This window comes from Ceratina calcarata, unplaced genomic scaffold (assembly GCF_001652005.2).
Source record: "Ceratina calcarata isolate Rehan_Ccalc_2016 unplaced genomic scaffold, ASM165200v1 scaffold48.2, whole genome shotgun sequence".
NCBI classification, from domain to species: Eukaryota; Metazoa; Arthropoda; class Insecta; order Hymenoptera; family Apidae; genus Ceratina; species Ceratina calcarata.
Window position 1 is genome coordinate 667,703 of NW_017172225.1, and position 13,555 is coordinate 681,257.

Here is a 13,555-nt window from a genome sequence, read left to right on the forward strand (position 1 = left end):
ATTATTAGCAATGTTCTTCCGACGTCTGATTTCTTTTTAAAAAATGCGTTTCTAAAGTGCATAAACTTTTGGGATTGACTGTATAGCCAATACATCCTTAAGGGGTTAATAGAGGACCGAAGTAAGACGCTCTGAACGTGTCGTATGAAAGACAAAAGAGTAATCGACGGTTGATTCGCATTCGCTATCAAGAGTTTGTTTGCGATGTTTCGAGTGCCGTACTCTCTTCTCTCTCTTTCTCTTCCGAGCTCGAGGTTCGAGTGTTTATAGGGTGAAGAGGGTCATCGTGTATTTTGCCACGTAGCAAGGGGTTGCGAAAGGAACAGGGTTTGTTGGCACAGTTAACACTTAACCGAGGGTTGCTACCCCGTTCTCCCATTTACGCGCCTCTTGGGAACTTCTCGAATTATACAATTATGCGCGATTAGATGTAATTAGTAATCGTTTCCTTCCGTATTTCTGTTAACTAGCATCGAGAACGTTTCAACGAAACAGATACAGTTACATAATATACGCATGATGAATCTTATGATTCGTACTATAAACTGACAGAGAATCTAGGCATGCATCAGAGGAAGCTCTGGGAAAATAGTAGTAACTTTCGGGCAGTTTTTACCATTTCAACGTTTCGTACGTTCTGATCGCTCGTTAAGAGCATAATAGGTAGCGATTACAATGGAACACGACCATTGGCGGTAAATTATGTGGGCCACGTGTCTTGCCATTATAAAGAGATCGGCCCGGACTTCTGTTTGATCCGCTCTCGATCCTGCCTCGAAAGCGATACGTACACGTCTCAATAATGGGTTTATTATGCGATCATTTTTGGGCGTTTTCCCGAAATAAATATGCGCGTCAAGGGAATTTCTCCCTTTGGTATATCCGTGAATCGTGTGCGATCATTTTCTGGCAATGTCATGTACATCCATGCGCTTGGACTTTGATCTTTGTCTTAAAATATGTATAAGTGTAACAGCCGAAACTTGCGTCGCTGGCTCTATCGATTACTGCACGAGTAGAGAGCTGCGGGGGTTGCTGAAAATACAGTCTTGGCCCGTTCGTCCGGTTGTAGTCAAAAGCGGTTGCTAGTATTTGAGGAAAAACTAGATTTTCCGTCGAAAGTTGGCTGTTTCGACGGTGGGAAGACCGGATTTTGTCAGTACTAATGAAATACCGATTAATCATCTTTAACTCGTTAAATACTGAAGTTAGAAGAAAACTGCATAGAATCTTCCTTGTAGAGGACGTCAATACCTACAAATTTTATTTGAAGCATTCTTCGAAATTTTGAGAAAGATAGTCCCCCCTCCCCAGGTGGTATCTCCTCGGTGGGAGAGGCATAAGTATCTAGTACCTGATATCTTCATGGTTCCTTCTTATTTATACGCACACGAGACGAGTTGCCAGATTCACGTACGAGTCAGTGTCAGCACGACCTTTGTGCTGCTGTTACTGCTTTATACTTTACTTAGGCCCACTGACCGTCCAATCGTAGGCATTGCCGATAATGCGTTATCGTTGCTCCAAAGAACGCGGTCGTCTGTGCTTCTGAAGTTGTGCGATATCGTTGATCGTTATTAGTGGGAAATTACTGTTGAATCCGTGATCATCGAATATGAATTGTTCGACGGGCGACGAGGAACGACTCGTCGATAATGACGTAGTGTTATGTACCGCGCCGCCGAACCCTTCAACTACTCATCAGGATAACGATGAGACTTCAGGTATGTACTTTTATTTTCCGCCAGTCATTCCAATCGGTTGCTTGCATTGGTAGATTCACGAATTGACAAATGGAAACGCGCTTCGTTTTTCTAATTACTTTTTTCCCTTTCATTTTTTTAATAACGATATCTTTCGAATTTGTGTGCTGCAGGAACCGGTGTTTGGAGTACCGTATTCTTGATCGTCAATGCCACTTTGGGGGCTGGTCTCTTAAACTTCCCGCGAGCATTCGACGAAGCTGGCGGATTGATCACCTCCGTGGGCACGCAACTTATCTTTCTCGTTTTTATCACAGCTGCCCTAGTGATCCTAGCGAATTGCAGCGAAGTCACCGATACTTCTTCCATGCAAGATATGTTCGCTGCCCTTTACGGGCCGAAAACGCTTCTCTTATGCGCCTCTTGCATCGCGATATATAGCTTCGGATGTTGCTTAACTTTTTTAATAATCATCGGTGACCAATTCGACAGAGTCTTAGCCACGTACATCGGGCCGGATTACTGCCATACATGGTATCCGATCGATGCGACTCTCCGTAATATATTTTTCTTTTCTCGTTAATGAATTCAACAATTGTTGCAGGTACTTATCGAGAACATTCATCACGGTGATAACGTGCAATCTCTTTCTACTGCCTCTGTGTTTCTTTAAGAAATTACGCGTTTTGCGTTATGCGAGTTCTGTCGGCTGCGTCGCTGTTCTGTACGTAACGGTGGTGGTCGTGTACAAATATTTCGTCAGGGGCGACCTTCCCAACGTCGATCCGATGAAGATATGGCCGGATCGGAACGGATTCCGAATGCTTCAAATAATACCCATAATTTGCTTCGCGTATCAGGTATCTAACACTTCGTCCTGTATGTTCGATCGCGATCGCATCGTTCGACTTTGAATTTCATTTTCAGAGTCATATGACGGCCATACCGATGTACGCTTGCATGAGAGAGCGAAGCGTGAAAAAATTTACCTTCTGCGCCGTAGTAAGTATGATCGTCTGCTTCCTCGTTTACACGATAGTCGGTACCTTCGGATACGCGACGTTTGGCAGTGGAAAAGTGCCTAGCGACGTGCTACAAGGATACGCGGACGAAAGCGTGACCGTCGCGTTGGCCGTCGTGTTTGTAGCAATCAAAAATTTTACTACATATCCGATCGTTCTGTACTGCGGCCGCGACGCGCTTTTCAGTCTCGCGAGAATCGACGTCGACGCGACGACTTTCCGATCTCGAGCCTTCGTCACGATAGTTTGGTACGTACTGTCGTTGATCATCGCGGTGCTCGTTCCGGATATCTCGCCGGTTGTTAATTTGCTGGGAGCCTTGTCGGCCGCTTTTATCTTTGTCTTTCCCGGCATCGCGCTATTCCGAAGTACACTCTTGAAAGATTCGGAACTGTATCTGAACAAGGATAGATTGCTCGTGTTTTTCGCGATTTTTATCACCGCGCTCGGTGCGTTCGTTTCCGGGCTCGTATTCGTCGAAGCGATCGAAGATCTGAACCTACCACCGAAAGGAACTCCTCAAGTCACCGGGTTCAGAAGATTGCGAGACAGTTTGTGTACTTAAACCGACTTCGTCGAAGAATAGATCGCAAGGAAGAGATTTATAGAATTCTCCGCTTTCGTAAAGATCGAAGGACAAACTAAGGAATGACCGGCTCGACTCGTGATATGGACGGATGATTTTCATATGCTCAGATTAAATGAAGACTGATATTTTACCGACGACGGGGTGAAGATCTCCACCTTCCAATATTTTATTTTTTTATCACGTATTTTTTACGGAACAATGTATAAATAAAATGTTACACTATATTTTATAGGATGTCGCGTACTCATCATTTATAATCTTTATTCGAAATTGATTTACAATTACTTTCGTACCAGTGTACGATCGTCGTACGGGCCGTAATGATTCTAGCGGGGATTAATTCGAGGACATGGGTGTCTGGGTGAAGTCGTGCAACACATTCCCGGAGAGATCGACTACTTTGTCAATCGTCACTTTACAAAAGAAACACGATCTGCTGTTCAGAAGATGTCTATCGATGCAGATACGACACGTTTGATGATTGCACGGTTTAAATGTCACTGCTATGGGTTGCGCGTAGCAGATGGTACATGTATCACTGTTGTCCGTAGAGATCTTCGAGTTTGGCAGAATGGCACGACATTCGTCCAAATATTCGATCATATCCTTCACTCTCTTTACCTCTTCCTCTGTCACATCTTCCGGGTCTGCGAGCGGGGATGAAAACGATTAAAGGGAGACGGAGATCGATTAAATATATCCTGACTGTCCTATCAACGCACAGGGCGAGATAAAACGCACTGCAACGTAGACGTGGTATACTTACAATTCAAGAAAGAAAATTGTTTTATTCTTCTCTCCTGATTCCGATCTTTCAGTTTCGAATCCCCCAACATGAAATAGAGAGTGCTCATTTGGAAGCTCGGTTCCGTCAATAACGCTTGCGTGATCTTCGGTACTTCAGTCATGGATTTTCCTAATAACGTACGCGTACGTTTTCGAATCTGTCGTCGAACACCGGATAGGAATGGACGGACGATCGCGTGGAGTCGAATGAGAAAGGAGGCGATACTCACGTTTGAACTTGTTCATATCCTCATGGAGTAGTGCCAACAAGATACCCGTGACCGCGGCTAGTATTGGAAAATGATCTACACACTCCAAATCGAGAATTTCTAATTGTACAACGTGCTGGAAGCAACTGGTCTGTGAGCTCATCCTGTTCAACACTTGGCAAAGTAGCTGTAAAATAGAACGGAATAAATACGATAACGATGATCGCGTGTCGATCGAGCTCTGAGAAGAGATATATTCTCGTATATAGAGGTAAAGAAATGATATACTTGGCACAGTCTAAATAATAAATTTTCACTGAAAGTCTGATCGTTGAAAACGTTCGGTACCATCGTGATGATCATCTCCAAGATTCTCAACAAGGAGACTGATAGATCGAAACACGTGGCGCAAATTTTTAACTGTCTGGACTCGATGTACACCCTCTCGGGTCTCGACGACACGTTGTGAATCTCTTGCACCATTCCGATGAACTCAGAAAACGTCCAATTTAAAAGATTCAACAATGAATTCAAGAACGCCGCTGTGTCTTGCGAACTTTTTAATAATACGTCCCTCACGTGGCCTTGGAACACGACGGACGGGTATGGTTCTAGATAACGTCCGAATTCGATTAAATTTTCGTGACGATTTCGTTCAGATCTCTAATGTCTGATCCATTTTGCGAACGAGCGGAAGTAGATTGTACATACATACGTACTTTTCGGTTGAAAAATCGAATCTTGCTGATACGGTCTTGCTCCGATCTTCTTCGACAGATGTGGGCTCTTTTCGTACCGAAAGGCGAAACCGTTGCCTTGCCAAAATCTGACCAGAATCCAATTAGACTGGGCCCACGCCCTGTTCTCGTACGATTTTAACAAGCTCGTAACGAGCTTCATCCGGCTGGCCTCCGGCACGTTCTCCAAAGAGTTTAGCGTCAGTGGATTGAACACGAATCCGGCCAGCATCAGAAGCAACGTACTCTTCGAGTTCACGCTCACTATACGGGGATCCATAAAATGCTCGCACAGGAATTCGGCTATGCTTCGAAACAATTCTTGATGATCCGCAATACGTTCGACAGGCGCCGTCGGGTGCATGTGATTTCGTAAGCCCACGCACAAGTCCGCCAGTGTCTCTAAGTAAAAATCAGGCACGAAACTGAACATGTTCCCTTCCAAGCTAGCGCTCGTCAACGTCGCTGCGATCGCCCTCAAGAGCCATGCGAATTGCAACTGCTTTTCTTCGGAATAAACGGCGGCACGGATCCACGCCATGTATCTGCTCTGTTCGATCAGCTTGACGTTGAAAATGTTTATCAATCTCGATAACTGCTGTCGAATTAATTCCAACTCGGATTCGGGACTATTTTTTTTGTCGAGCTCCTCCAATCGTGTTTTTATGTCTCGGCTAGCGGAGATGTAATCCGTCATGCTGCTTCTCAAAAGAGCCACCTTCGCCAATGGCTTCTTCGCCACCAGATAATAAAATGAAACGATGCCGTCGAACAATTCAAGCAAAGACGTTGTCGAATCCACGCGATTCATGACCAGCGGCGGTGTAGATGAATCGAGAAACGCGTCGCGTTCGAACGGGAAGGTGTTCGCGTCGATCGCACGAACGAGCGCCATTCTCGCGTACGAATTCGGCGTCCGGTTCTGGGCCTGACTCTCCATCGAGGCGATCGTCTCATGTTCCGCTCCCAAAAGTTGTATCAATTCGTTCCTGAACGTTTTGTTCAAATGAGAGGTCACGCCGCCTAGCCTGTCGGTTCTTGAGTAGTCGATCGATCCGTCGTAGAACATCCTGTGAGAGTTAATTTCGTTTCCAGTCGAACGAATACCATCTACTCGAGCGCGATAGGTAGTACAGGACTGCTACTAATTTACATTACAGCGAAGTGGTGAGCGGCGTAAAATAAAAGTTTACCTGCATGGCACGTAAACGGGATACGTTCCGACTTCGGCGTCCCATAAAATTTGAAATGCAGTCAGAAGTCGATGAATGCAACACAACGTGATCGGTGCAGGATCCTGAAGTTATTCCTTTTGTAATATACGAATATACGCGTGATATAGGTAATTCGACGATCGTCTTCTACTTACGGCATCAGCTATGGGAATGAAACGCTTGAATTTTCGTAAAAATATTGTTCTCGAAGTGGGTCTCATTTCGGTACCGTCGGAATTGTCGAGGAGAGTTACCAGCAAACGCACTTGTAATTTCTCGAGTTCTGCAACATGATCGGGCGAGATGAGTAAAAGATGCGATCTCGCTGAGAGATACGTAAAGTCAATCGTTACCAGAGATCGCAACTTTCATTTCCTCGCAAGCATTTAAATAACTTTGTTTGTTGGCCTCGACTATCGGATCTACGGGATTCTTCGTCTCCCACCATACGTCGCTGACTGTATCTATCAATCCTTGCTTATCCGGCGGTTTCACGTCCAAAAAGATCGGAGGTCTCGCTTGATCGAAAAGCACGTTGTCCAACAAATACTGACGAGTCGACACGTGTTGACAAATTTTTGTCAAAAGAATCAAGCTTTTACACTGATCGAGGTACTCGTTCAGATGAGACACGTGTCTCAACGTGGACAATAAAAAAAATATGATGGTCTCCAAGCATTCCTTCATTTCATGCTTCTCGGCGAACGTCCATAAAAGATCTAAGCAAGTGAACAACAAGGAAAGGTCTTCCGATTCGGCAAGTTTCTGGATAAACGGAAGTATAATGGATTCCGCGATATACGGTACGGTGATCAGGGGTCCCATGTGGACGAGAACGCAATTCGCAAGACACATTAGGTAGGCCTGTACGCTCATATTGTCGTCGCGTAACATAATCTTTTCGCCGTTCGCCTTCTGTTCTTCTACGTACACGCGTTCTATTATCTTGGAGAACCAGTCAAGCAATAGCGTAGCTCGAAGTATCTTTTCTTTCGGAATCGCTTGCATCGGCTCGTATCCTTGCAGAGGATAGTGCATCGGAGTCAAACCGAAATTGGCTATTAAACTTTCGGTTCGAGCAAGACTCACTGTTGGGAAATATGCGAAACTAGAACCCATGGTTATATTTTCAAACGCCCGTCCCAAGTTCCGTCCGTTTCTGTAAAAATCGACGTTTCCATCGTCCAAATCTATGGCGCATCCGATCACGTCTCCTCCGAGCCACGATTCCCCATATGAATACGAAGCTACGTTCCATTTTCTCACACGATTCCCATCGTAAGCGTAAGAATTAACAGTGTCCCCTAATAACAAGAATTTATAGTTACAGATGGAACACCTTTCTCTAACGAGTTATGGTTATTACACATGTAAGTACGTCGTAGAAAGAATTCGTCGTGCGGCGCACGTACCCACTCCGGAGTCCGGTGTAAATTTGCAATCAAACGTGCTCCAACCAATTTGCATGAGTCCTTTCGATCCAAGTTGGACCTCATACATCCATTTGCCTCGATATACCGCTACATTCGATCTTATCGTGCTAAAATTACTTCTAGCCTTAATGGAAAGCCTGTCGAGGGAAGTCGAGAGTAGTCCGGAGCGTGCCGATGCATCGAAATGAACCACGTTCGGTCCGATCCGACCATCTCTGTCGTCTTCTCTCGTCTCTTTTTCAATCGGAGCATCTTTCAGGAGGGTACTTTCTATGTACTTGTTTACCGAATCTAAACTCTGCGACGCTCTAAAATATACCGATCCATGAACACGACTAGACGGTCACCGAGACGAATGAACGAAAGTACGAATGTAATGCGTCGAGAAAAATACCTTGAAGAATTCGAACTGCTTCCTTTGCCAGATTTTTTGTCGGTGAACCCTAGTCCAAAAATTTCTCTTAAAATATCCACGATGTCCATGTTCAAAACTGTCGGTTAATCGTCGATACGCATCGGGATAAGATACCGATAAAGCGATCGAATGTCGAAAAAATTAATCGTGTTTATCGAGTCTCAGACGATAATTTGGTTGCAGCTCGATGTGATCTCGTTTCTTCAAATTATGAAACGCGACGCGATCGACGTTGCATCTTCAACGACCCGTTATATTCGTGGCTCTGTCAACACCGCGTAACGTGCTGTGGTAATTATTAGCGATCAGCAACCGCATTATCTTATTTCTTTCTTTATTTATTCAGTAATTCGGACCGCGAACGATGTCGAAAACAAGACCAAACAATTGAATTCAACCGAAAAGCGAAAATGAAAAACGTGGATGTCGACGCGAATGTAAAAGCGTAGTAAGTTTATCGCCGAACAATTTATTTAATTTCGTACTTGACAGACATACGTATTTAGATGTACGAGACGCGTGGAATGTGACAACATTCTTCTGATTTCACGAGAGATCGAAGGTACTGTATCTATTACGTGAATGAACATCGGCTCGCATCGGATCATCTGACATTAACGTCAACGTAACAATAAACACAAAGCAACCGTTAGTAGCCGTCAGCTGATCAGTGTTGATCGCGCCGTGCATGGAGGAATAGTGAAACTCAGGTTTCAGTGACAAGATTTGAGGCTTCCTAAACATTTAGGAATATTTTAGTTCGTGTGATGGCAGCAAATATAGACATTTTTTCAGATAAGGTAACTAAACGAGCAAGTGGCTTGTGTGCTTCTTCCTTTTCCTTTCCGTTTACGGCACTGGCATTGACACGACGCACGACACGGCTCGGTATCTGCCAGGATGAAGGTATGTATCTGAAAATACTCCAAAAATCTCGACGATATCGCATACGATCGTTGACGAAACGTACGCGACGAATCGTTCGAAAAGTCGATACGCGTATATATATAATCGGCGTAACATGAAACATCAAGATACCAAAAGATACATTTGTTCTGTTATCATTTCAGTTGAACGTATCGTATCCCGCGACGGGATGCCAACGGCTTTTCGAAATCTCGGACGAGCACAAGCTGAGAGTCTTTTACGAGAAACGTATGGGCGCCGAAGTGGAAGCTGATGCTCTCGGCAACGAATGGAAAGGCTATGTCGTTCGCATTTCTGGTGGCAATGATAAACAAGGATTTCCCATGAAACAGGGTGTACTGACCAACGGTAGGAACCCGATCGCATTCAGGTGTTATTACTGAACATTTAATCGATTCTCGATGTTGCTTTGTGTGCACAGGACGTGTACGTTTACTGCTTTCCAAGGGACATTCGTGCTATAGGCCGAGACGCGACGGCGAACGGAAACGTAAATCAGTTCGTGGATGCATCGTCGACGCTAATCTTTCGGTCCTTGCCCTGGTCATCGTTAAGAAGGGAGAACAGGTATTTAATTTCATTCAGTGAAACAACCTTCTGTTCCTGGTCCATGGTTTTAGGGTGTATCCAAGAGCTCTTCTATATTCTTAGGATACTATCGTAAACATGGGAGATCAAATTAGTCGTTTGTTGATTTGAGAGATTGTATTCTATATACCTTGTCTTAGTGTGTGAACGATACACTGGCTAGCTGATAAACTCCCCATGTATAACGCCTCGATGCCAATAATTTGTTTACAGCATATTCCAGGCTTAACTGATACAGAAGTTCCGCGCCGGCTGGGCCCTAAAAGAGCGAGCAAAATTCGCAAGCTCTTTAATTTGACCAAGCAAGACGACGTGCGTCGTTTCGTAGTCAAGCGTCCCGTGCAAAAGGAGGGAAAACCCATACGTCACAAGGCACCGAAAATTCAACGCCTCATCACCCCCCTTACTCTGCAGGTAAATCCACACGTTACTCTTTCATCCGTGTTTCCTTCAATTCCTTGGCAGCATCTATGACAGGATAATTATTTTTACAGAGGAAACGCCACAGAATGGCCTTGAAGCGAAGACACACGATGGCTCGCAAACAACAAGCAGCAGAATATGCCAAGTTGTTAGCGCAAAGACAGAAGGAAGCAAAGAACAAGCGCCAGGAAGAATTGAAACGGAGGCGCAGCGCCTCTATGCGAGATTCAAAATCGTCCAGTCAATCAGCGCCTACCGCTCAGAAATAAATTGATGGCAATCGTTTTATTTACAGCTCAATAAAAAGATTTGTATTTATATGGCTTGACGTTTTATTCATAATTTTCTTCGACTTCCTTCTTTCCTTCTTGGACAAAAGCGGAACTTCGTTCTTAATCGTCCATTCGTACGGTTTTTGTAAAATTTTTATTATTTCCTATCATACACTATAACGTTCAGGTATACGTTCGAATGAGTTAACAGTATCGATTCGATCTAAGGGCAACGGGAACATCTTGAACAGAATTTCAATGGCATCGGCGATCAATCGTGTGCACGATGTTCTCGATGTGTGTTTGCGAATTTTCGTATAACGAAACAAAAGAAAAAAACAATCTTCTAATTCGTTCGAAATAGCACCTTCCGATCCGTTCCGACGAAAGTCTATACACTCGTAGAGATACAAAAGAAACAGGCCTGTATTATTAGAAGATCGTTTTAATTACTTTTTTAATGACACGGTTACGATGACTGAATCAGTTTATTATTTGGCCAACGACTCTGCTTTCGCTATTACTTCTTCGATCGGTCCGACCATGTAGAACGCGACTTCCGGCAGATGATCGTAATCTCCGCCGAGAATCTTCTTGAATCCCTTGATCGTTTCTTCTAGCGGTACCAATTTGCCGGCATGACCGGTGAACACCTCGGCAACCTGCGCGAGAGAGAAAAGAACAGATGTAACGTAGACGAGTCGATTAAGTTTCTTCCGGAGATGTTTGACAAAACGGATATCACAAAAGTGCGTACCTGGAATGGTTGAGACAAGAACCTTTGGATCTTACGTGCGCGCGCTACGGTGAGTTTGTCCTCTTCCGACAACTCGTCCATACCCAAGATAGCGATGATGTCTTGGAGCGATTTGTAATCTTGCAAGATCTTCTGCACGCCACGAGCAACGTTGTAATGCTCGGGACCGATGATGTTGGGATCCATGATACGGGAGGTGGAATCGAGGGGATCGACGGCAGGATAAATACCCAATTCGGCGATGGCTCGGGACAACACGGTTGTTGCGTCCAAGTGAGCGAAGGTGGTAGCGGGAGCGGGATCGGTCAAGTCGTCGGCAGGTACATAAATGGCCTGCACGGAAGTGATTGATCCTTTCTTGGTCGTGGTGATACGCTCCTGCATGCTACCCATGTCGGTAGCCAGTGTGGGCTGATACCCTACGGCGGATGGAATACGACCCAGCAAGGCCGATACCTACCGAAACACGAAACAACGATGATATAGTTCAGTTCCATAGATCGTCGTTCAACGCAATGAACGCGTACTTACTTCCGAACCGGCTTGGGTAAACCTAAAGATGTTGTCGATGAACAGCAACACATCCTGACCCTCTTGGTCACGGAAGTATTCGGCGACCGTTAACCCGGTCAACGCGACACGAGCACGAGCGCCTGGCGGCTCGTTCATCTGTCCATACACCAGAGCTACCTTGGACGACTTATCTTTCAATGAAATGACACCGGATTCTATCATCTCGTGGTACAAGTCGTTACCCTCACGAGTTCGCTCCCCTACACCGGCGAACACGGAGTAACCACCATGGGCCTTGGCCACGTTGTTGATCAGTTCCATGATCAATACGGTTTTACCGACGCCGGCACCGCCGAATAGACCTATAAAATTCGATGAGACACGCGTTAACCGAATATAATCTACATCGACTCGTTAGCGATCTTACCGATCTTTCCTCCCTTGGCGTACGGCGCGAGGAGATCGACGACCTTGATTCCGGTTACCAGAATCTCTTGCTCGACAGACATCTCTACGAATTCGGGAGCATCCGCGTGAATGGCAGCGAGTTTGTCCGTGGGAATGGGTCCACGCTCATCGATCGGTTCCCCGATCACGTTGATGATACGACCCAACGTCTCAGCACCAACGGGAATACGAATGGGATATCCAGAGTCCAAAACGTTTTGACCACGGACGAGACCTTCCGTACCTGCGTTAACGCGCGTTCGTAAAGCGAGACTGTAAATTATATCGTTTCCGGATGGAAGTTAAGGACAGGTTAAAAAGATATATTACCATCCATAGCGATGGTGCGAACGATGTTCTCTCCCAAGTGCTGAGCCACCTCCAGAACCAGCCTGGGTGAACGATCCTGAACTTCCAGGGCGTTAAGAATTGGTGGAAGTTCATCTTCGAATTGTACGTCGACGACGGCACCGATGACAGCGACCACTTTTCCCTTCGCACCACCCTTCGAGCTTGCAGCCTTCGCGTAATCCCTGCCTGATCACCGTGAATAACGCGTATCGATACGATGTATTTACGTATACTCGGACTACATGCACGTTTCACGCGCGTCGTAAAAAGTTTCGAAGAGAAACAACGATTTCTACGAATACTCGAAAGGTGAAACATAGTTATTACATAATGCAAGCTAGTTGTACTTGAACGAGAAAAATGATGCCCTTTATTATATTAACAGCGTCTATATTTAGTATTTGAATATCGTTCCAAGTACGAGCTGTAAGTATAGTGCTTTTTAAATTTTGTTTCGAAAGACGCGTACGATGTTCGACCGCGAGACGAGTATTCTCGATCCTACGTATCTACTACTCTACTTGCGTAGAGAGAAGACGAACTTTCTTTTCTTTCAATGGAAACAAGTAAAATGCAATGAACAGAATTCAAACGAGACAGTATCGTGTCGAGCTCGAGTATACAAACGAGTCTTCGTTTATACTCATCTAAAAATTAATCAATGACCTTAATGCCGCCATGTTGGCACAGTGGTAGTACCACTGCAGTTCGCTCGAATAATATGTATTATATAATCGATAGCACACTTTTCTCAACGTTCGTAGGTGGATCGAAAAAAACAAGGAACAGATAATCGACGAAGGCAAATGATAAAAGCACGATGGTAGGGGGCAACGACTGAAATATCGTGTGTGAAGATTCGCGGAGCACGATCCCGGTTAAAGTGGGTACAGTGCACGGAGCTGCGTGGCGAAGCGAAAGAAAAGAAAATCCGAAACTCGAAAGTTAAGACTAGCACTGATTCGATACTCACTGTTTCCCGACAAGGCGCCCGAGATTTTTGCTACTTCATTCTGGAGGAGGCTGGGTTTGACGGCCCTAAGGGCCCCAGCGGCTGCTCTCGACACGGCACTCAACATCTTGATGACCGGCCAACTGAAGGAGAGTGACCGGAATGCCGGAATCACGAACGGTTTCCTATTCGTATGGACCGTATACCTTGCACAGAG

At 45.1% G+C, this 13,555-nt stretch overlaps 4 protein-coding genes across 7 annotated transcripts; 2 read left to right on the forward strand and 2 right to left on the reverse strand.

Annotated features, from left to right (window-relative positions):
- Positions 1-104: 104 nt before the first annotated feature.
- LOC108627624 (putative sodium-coupled neutral amino acid transporter 7) lies at positions 105-3,548 on the forward strand. Its single transcript, XM_018028939.2, has 4 exons — positions 105-1,724; positions 1,877-2,237; positions 2,308-2,563; positions 2,631-3,548. The coding sequence occupies exons 1-4, from the start codon at positions 1,616-1,618 to the stop codon at positions 3,288-3,290; spliced, it is 1,386 nt and encodes a 461-aa protein (XP_017884428.1). The 5' UTR covers positions 105-1,615; the 3' UTR covers positions 3,291-3,548.
- LOC108627618 (E3 ubiquitin-protein ligase RNF123) lies at positions 3,544-8,814 on the reverse strand. 4 transcript variants are annotated; one of them, XM_026816054.1, is made up of 11 exons: positions 8,607-8,814; positions 8,088-8,373; positions 7,673-8,001; positions 6,614-7,564; positions 6,416-6,543; positions 6,240-6,343; positions 5,029-6,116; positions 4,598-4,920; positions 4,331-4,496; positions 4,081-4,230; positions 3,544-3,961 (listed from the first exon to the last, which is right to left on the reverse strand). In XM_026816054.1, the coding sequence occupies exons 2-11, from the start codon at positions 8,174-8,176 to the stop codon at positions 3,651-3,653; spliced, it is 3,639 nt and encodes a 1,212-aa protein (XP_026671855.1). In that variant the 5' UTR covers positions 8,177-8,373; positions 8,607-8,814; the 3' UTR covers positions 3,544-3,650. The 4 variants fall into 4 exon arrangements, with proteins under 4 accessions (XP_026671855.1, XP_017884419.1, XP_017884418.1 ...); XM_018028930.2 differs by having other exon boundaries at positions 4,658-4,920; positions 8,088-8,814; XM_018028929.2 differs by having other exon boundaries at positions 8,088-8,814.
- Positions 8,815-8,911: 97 nt separating this feature from the next.
- Positions 8,912-10,366, forward strand: RpS6 (ribosomal protein S6). Its single transcript, XM_018028952.2, has 5 exons — positions 8,912-9,014; positions 9,179-9,383; positions 9,457-9,602; positions 9,837-10,037; positions 10,118-10,366. Exons 1-5 carry the CDS (start codon positions 9,009-9,011, stop codon positions 10,313-10,315), a joined length of 756 nt encoding a protein of 251 aa, XP_017884441.1. The 5' UTR covers positions 8,912-9,008; the 3' UTR covers positions 10,316-10,366.
- Positions 10,367-10,453: 87 nt separating this feature from the next.
- On the reverse strand, positions 10,454-13,535 carry ATPsynbeta (ATP synthase, beta subunit). The gene is made up of 6 exons (XM_018028938.2): positions 13,360-13,535; positions 12,366-12,572; positions 12,016-12,279; positions 11,607-11,950; positions 11,076-11,531; positions 10,454-10,980 (listed from the first exon to the last, which is right to left on the reverse strand). Exons 1-6 carry the CDS (start codon positions 13,463-13,465, stop codon positions 10,810-10,812), a joined length of 1,548 nt encoding a protein of 515 aa, XP_017884427.1. The 5' UTR covers positions 13,466-13,535; the 3' UTR covers positions 10,454-10,809.
- Between the last annotated feature and the right edge of the window lie 20 nt (positions 13,536-13,555).

Excerpts from the sequence above, each read along its gene's own strand:
- LOC108627624 (XM_018028939.2), top strand. The coding sequence starts at position 1,616 with ATGAATTGTTCGACGGGCGACGAGGAACGACTCGTCGATAATGACGTA. Across the intron at positions 1,725-1,876 it reads GGATAACGATGAGACTTCAG|GAACCGGTGTTTGGAGTACC; the intron begins GTATGTACTTTT and ends TGTGTGCTGCAG. Across the intron at positions 2,238-2,307 it reads CCGGATTACTGCCATACATG|GTACTTATCGAGAACATTCA; the intron begins GTATCCGATCGA and ends CAATTGTTGCAG.
- LOC108627618 (XM_026816054.1), bottom strand. The coding sequence starts at position 8,176 with ATGGACATCGTGGATATTTTAAGAGAAATTTTTGGACTAGGGTTCACC. Across the intron at positions 8,002-8,087 it reads AGCAGTTCGAATTCTTCAAG|AGCGTCGCAGAGTTTAGATT; the intron begins GTATTTTTCTCG and ends GGTATATTTTAG. Across the intron at positions 3,962-4,080 it reads ACAATTTTCTTTCTTGAATT|ACCCGGAAGATGTGACAGAG; the intron begins GTAAGTATACCA and ends CCCCGCTCGCAG.
- RpS6 (XM_018028952.2), top strand. Across the intron at positions 9,384-9,456 it reads ACAGGGTGTACTGACCAACG|GACGTGTACGTTTACTGCTT; the intron begins GTAGGAACCCGA and ends TTGTGTGCACAG. Across the intron at positions 10,038-10,117 it reads TCACCCCCCTTACTCTGCAG|AGGAAACGCCACAGAATGGC; the intron begins GTAAATCCACAC and ends TTATTTTTACAG.
- ATPsynbeta (XM_018028938.2), bottom strand. The coding sequence starts at position 13,465 with ATGTTGAGTGCCGTGTCGAGAGCAGCCGCTGGGGCCCTTAGGGCCGTC. Across the intron at positions 12,280-12,365 it reads TCGCACCATCGCTATGGATG|GTACGGAAGGTCTCGTCCGT; the intron begins GTAATATATCTT and ends GCGTTAACGCAG. Across the intron at positions 11,532-11,606 it reads TTACCCAAGCCGGTTCGGAA|GTATCGGCCTTGCTGGGTCG; the intron begins GTAAGTACGCGT and ends GTGTTTCGGTAG.